The sequence below is a fragment of the Passer montanus genome, unplaced genomic scaffold (genome assembly GCF_014805655.1).
Source record: "Passer montanus isolate IOZ18808 unplaced genomic scaffold, ASM1480565v1 scaffold105, whole genome shotgun sequence".
NCBI classification, from domain to species: domain Eukaryota; kingdom Metazoa; phylum Chordata; class Aves; order Passeriformes; family Passeridae; genus Passer; species Passer montanus.
The window spans coordinates 1133565-1139539 of record NW_024357059.1 but is presented as its reverse complement, the minus strand read 5'-3'; the positions used below and the strand labels follow the sequence as shown (position 1 = coordinate 1139539).

Sequence of the window (5975 nt, the reverse complement as noted above, 5' to 3'; positions counted from 1 at the left end):
CCAGGGAAAATTCAGACTGCCTAGCTAAACTAACTAACGAGCAGAAGCAAAAGCAAGAGCAAAAGCAGGAGCAAGAGCACAAGAAAAAGCAAGAGCAAAAAGCAAAAGCTGCCCTATGTACTGTGCCATCTGTGTCCCGCTGACTGTGGGGGAGTGAGCAGGCTGATAACAAAACAAAACTTTGCTTTTATGAGCTAGTCTTGAAAGCACAGAACATAATATCCAGCAAAAACAGAACAGATGACTGGGAATACAAGCATCATAACATCACCCTAGGTTATACGTAAAGTTTTCAAAACACTTTGCCTGATAATTAAGTGTTCTGATATTTAGTGAACTACATACATTGAATGCTTCCAGTTTTTTGTCCACTCAAAAAATACTGCAGAAAATGCTTTTGTGTGTCAAGGTTTCTCTCCAGTGCTTCTCTCTGAAATAGGGAGCTTGTTTCAGTGTTGGTTTCTTAGTGTTTCTTCATTACTTGGTAAACCTGAAAACACAAAACAAAACCAAACATAAAAATGCAACAAATAATAAAATTAAAAATTAGCAATAATATAATTTACAGTTTTTATTCTATATTTACCAATTAAGAACTTGTCTACATTGACTTGACATGATGGTTGTTATCTTAGCATCTGTGTAGGATAAGTATAAGTAATTAGGTAATGAAATTTTGAACCTGTTCACTTTGGGATTCAACAATCGAAATATCTGCTATCAAAATTACTGCACTCTGGCCTTTGATGCATTTTAATATATATAGTTGGGTCAATTTCAGCAGAAAATCACAGGTCCCTTCCAATTGGGATGAGCCCAATTGGAAGGGACCACAATGGGTCATCTGGTCCAGCTGCCCTGTTCAAGCAGAGCTGCCACACAGAACATGGCACAGGATTGTGTCCAGATGGTTCTTTGAATATCTCTACTGAGGGAGACTCCACACCCTCTCTGGATGAACACTTCCAGTCTCCTGCACAGTAAAAAATTCTTCCTCATGTTCAGGTGGAACTGCCTGTGCATCAGTTTCTGCCCATTGACCCTTGTCCTGTCACTCATTACCCCCAAGAAGAGCCTGGCTCCATCCTCTTGATGTCCTCCCTTCAGGTACTTACAAACATTGATAAGGCCCTTCTTGGTTTTCCTTTTGAGGCTGAACAGGCCCAGTTCCCTCAGCCTTTCCTTGTAAGACAGATGCTTTGGTCCCTTAACCTTCTTTGTACCCCTCCCCTGGACGCATTCCAGGAGGTCCATGTCCCTGTTGTGCTGAGGAGTGAAGGGCCTGGATCACAAATTTTATGAGGATTGACTGAGGCAACTGTGGGTTTTTAGCTTGGAGAAAAGGAAGCTTGGGGGGACCTTATTGCTCTCTGCAACTACATGAAAGGAGGTGGGAGTGTGAGGGAGAAATACATACTCTTCACCCAGGAAACAAATGGCAGGACCATAGGAAATGGCCACAAGTTCCATTGAGCCAGGGGTGGTTTAGACTGGATATTGGGAAAAATTTCTTCATGTAGAGGGTTGCCAATCACTAGAACAGTTTGTACAGGGAAGTGGTTGAATCACCATAGATGGAGCCATTTAAAAATCTATGTAAATGTGGCTCTTAGGGACCAAGTTTAGTAGTCACCTTGACTGGTGACTGGTACTGGGTTAATGGTTGGACTGAATGATCATAAGTGTCTTTTGCAGTCTAAAAAGTCCTATGATTCTGATATATTTTACTTGTAATAAATATCAAGGGCCACCAAGACACATAAACACTTGTACATGAACAAAGCGATAGATATACAGGTGCAAAATACAATATGGGAATCCTTTCATACACAGCAAACCGTAATCCTGCAATTCACTAGCTGACAAAACTATGTCATTCTTGGATATAAATGTGCTTAGACATCACAGAAAAAGAGCAAATCTCAAACCCCCTAAGAATAGCTAGGAAAACGAACACATTATTAATAGCTTATTTAAAACCATGTGGGGTGATACATTGTGAGGTATTACCTTGATTTCCATTTTAAACTTCTGCAGGAGTTCCTCGGAATGGTGACTCTATCTCTTCAGGGCGTATTTCAGGGTCTTCTGGAGAGTTCCCATAAATATATAATTACACAGGATCAATACATAACCCAGTTAATCTTCTAAATTAGAAATAATCATTTTTTTTCAAATAGAAGAACACATCTGCCTTGCTCTCCCTAAGTCACCAAGACCAGACTTTGTGTTGCAGAAAAAGCAAATCAAATATTTGAAAAACATTTTCTGCTAGTCCCACTAGAAGAGCACAGTGTGTTAAATTCATGCAATGGATATTTTTAAGTTTTTGTGAAAAGGGGTTACTGCCTTGTGAATTCCACATTTGTTATTTCATTCAGTGCATGTCTGCCAAATCTGGGGAGATTCTGGGTGCAACTACCTAGAACATGCATTGAGATATTTAGACACAATATAAAAAGACATCTATTTTCAAAATGATAAAAATACCAAAGAAAGATGCATGGTGGAGTATAAATTCAGAAGTCCTGTGTTTACAAGCCATGACCCATTATTACAATTCATATAGTAGCTCACTGACATGCACAAAATGGAAGATGTGGTATGGAAACCCTTAAGGCATGGCAACAACATACTTTTTATTGCTTCACTGTTGTTTCATGTATTCAAAAGTTAGTAGGGTGAGGGTAGTTAAGCTTCTGTGATTTGACAAGAGGATTTCTCACCTGACCAGGCTACATAAAGACAATCCCTTTTAATCCAGTTGGGGATTTCTCCTGTCTGGATACAGTCAAACACTATTTTTTCTGTTTCAACATATTCTAAATCACACTTTGCTTTCCCAATGTTTCTGAAAAGCTTCGTTGGGAGGTGTGTCCTATCGTTAAAAAGAAAAAAAAAAAAGGGAAAAAAGAAAAAAAGAAAGAAAGAAAAATAATTTAAAAAAAAAAACCCTTAGAAGTTATTTGTAAGGAAGTTAATTTATAAAGAGGCTAATTTTTCAGGAACTTCCTGTAGAAAAAGTAGAAAGAGAAGACATTGATGTTTTAGCACAGGTTTGTCAAATAAGCCTATTTCAGCATATTTTATAATACAGTGGAGAAAACTTGCACAAGCCAGTTGAAATGTTTTTCTGCTTTTTATACAAGGTATTTCTAAGTTAGTGATTTCTTTCACAATATAGATATAGAAAATACTTTAATACTTTCCCCCTATAAATAGACATAAAAACTACAACAGCATTCTTCAAAATATATTTTTCTCTCTGTGAAAAAAGCTACTTATTTTTCTATGTTATATCTATCTTTGTTTTATTAACTATTCAATATACCTTGTGTCATCCATAAGTTCATTTCCACAAAACATTTCATAGGACAGAATGTCAGCTTGAGCATTATTAAAAACTTCTTCCCGAACAGATCTTTCATCTTTGTTCTTCCTGATAAGCTGATAGATGCATTGCTGTGCCTCAGGAACATCACAATATATGGTGTGAACCTAACATGGATGAAAAGTTGCATTTCATGCAGTTCACATAACTGAAAGGCTAGAAAAACATGTTTTTTCCATGGTACCATTCTCCTGCTTCATTAATTTATCTTTATAAAAAATGTCATGAGTATTCAAGTTGGTCTTTAATAATGTGTGTTATTCAGAAAATCTTACTAACGTCTAAAAAATAAGCTTTCACCATTTTTAAGACTATAACATCAATAAACTAAACTGCACTCATTTTCTTTCATGAAATTTTTAGAAAGCTCATTAAATAAACTTTCATCTTTGCCAAAACTGTATTCTTACCATCTTGATAAGAGATTTCAAGAATATTAGCACTGTCACTTGAGGTTTCATTGCCTTGTAAAATCTTCTTTCACTTTGTAGGAGCTCAGTGACTTCCCTCTCTCGTTTCTGTAAAGATTCTTCTATCTCTTGTAGGATGGTAAGTGCTTGCCAAAGATGTTGCTTTTCCACTGACCAGTCAGTCTTCTCTTCTTCATTAACTGCCTGCAGGCAAAAAGATAACTCTTATACACTAAGCCAAGATCTAAATTTTGAATGCTTTCATACAAACCTACTAAGAATTTAATGAACAAGGTGGAGCAGAAATTAAGAAAAGCAAATTAAATATTGAATAAGATGATTTCTTTGGTTCCAATGTTCAGAATATAGTCTTTTCTATGTCAAAGAGGTGGATACTTAAAAGAACTTTGTAGCAAAGTGTCTACCATCAAATATATAATGACAGCCACAGCATACTAATGGTGATTCCAGAACCAATGAGTTTGTTTCATTATTGTGATGCTTTAATCATTAATCATAAATGTATCATTCTCAAGCCATGTATATATTTGCACACCTTAATTACTACCAGTTCGGCCCATAGTTGATTTCAGCTTTTGAAAGATTCATCCTGATTGACTTTGAAATACCTGCTGTAATCCCATAAACAAATTATATTTGTTATGTTAAATTTATAGTTAATAGTTAATTAATAGTTAAATTTATATTTTTGTGCTCACTTGGTCTGTTTTTAATACTAAAACCTTTGACACATCTGAATTTTGTCCTCCTGCCGTTTCAGACTTTTGTTGAAGAATTTTTATCTGGAAATTCATGAGGTCTTGCAATCTTTCCACATGTAAACTGATGTTGTGTAGTTCCTGTAAAGCTGAATTGAAAGCAATAGAAAACCAGGTAAGAATAACTTCAGCATTTTTTATCTGCAGTTCCAACAGTATTGTCTCTTTAGAAATCAAGACACTAAAGGGACAATACTTTCCCTTTAGAAATCAAGAATTTGTCACAAACCAATATTTTTTTAATAATCAATATTTCATTTTCACCAATAACTCATTTTTATTTATTTAAATTCAAAGAATTTTCAAGCTTTGCTTTGCTTTACATTTCCAAAGGAAAGGCTACAATTGTTGAAATAAACCTACTGAGAAATTATGCTGACTGTAAATAGCGAGGTGTACTAAGGAGTTTGGAATCATTACAGGCAGTATTTGTAGCTTCAACATTCTTTTATTATTCCACCTGCACACACAGTATTGAAAAGGAAATACTTATATTGACTTCAGCAGGTATGCAGCTTAGTGTAAACAAAAGAGCAAACAGGGAAGAAACTTAAAAAGATCAAGAAACTCTGCATTTGAAACACTCACTCAGTGTGTGCTGTGTATAAAGGTAATCTAGCTTTTTACACAAGTTTTCTAGAATCCAGACCTGCAAGACAAGAAAAGAAGAATAGCAGGAAATCAATGCCAATTTTCATTATATTTCCTTGGGGAGAATAATCAATAATAAGGAAATAATGTTGTTGCTACTTAGGTATACAACAAACACAAATGGGTACTGAGCAGTAAAATTAGAAGTCACTGGACAAGAAAATACAGAAACAAACCAGAGACTGCTCAAGCACCAGTGTTTTCACAAGAGCCTCAGTCAAGGGGTCCTGAGTTTATACTTTCTCAAGCACTTGTCCACACTGCTGAAATGAAAATGATAACAGTGACAAAATGATTGATTCTCCTAAAACAGTTAAATAACAAAAGCTTTTGGAAAAATTCTGATGACAACCCTGCAGAAAAGGTTATGCATGCCAAATGTTAACAGCATTATCTGCTTAACAGAAAATATTCCTTCTTCCCACAAGCCTTAGAACATAGTATCCTCATCATTTTAACTCTTCATTATAATACTTTTGCTACATTTTCTCGATATATAATAATTAGGTCAAAAGATTTGTAAACCCCAGGGTTTGTTTTGTTTTGTTTGTTTTTTTTTTGCAGTTTATCAATAAGGCATAGGATATTATAACTGTGGGCACAGCTCAATGTGTTTGAAAAGTGGAAACCCTGATTATAAATACTGGTGCCATGCAGAACTTAAACAGAAGGTGGTGCTAGGACACTTCAAAAGAGAAACTTTAAAAACTGCCTGAGATCTTTACTCAGAAATCATACAGAAAT

At 35.4% G+C, this 5975-nt stretch overlaps 1 protein-coding gene across 1 annotated transcript; it reads right to left on the bottom strand.

The window, feature by feature from the left end:
- Nucleotides 1-2023: 2023 nt before the first annotated feature.
- LOC120507032 lies at nt 2024-4616 on the bottom strand. The gene is made up of 5 exons (XM_039719228.1): nt 4521-4616; nt 3802-4005; nt 3332-3498; nt 2727-2878; nt 2024-2088 (listed from the first exon to the last, which is right to left on the bottom strand). The coding sequence occupies exons 1-5, from the start codon at nt 4614-4616 to the stop codon at nt 2024-2026; spliced, it is 684 nt and encodes a 227-aa protein (XP_039575162.1).
- Nucleotides 4617-5975: the final 1359 nt, after the last annotated feature.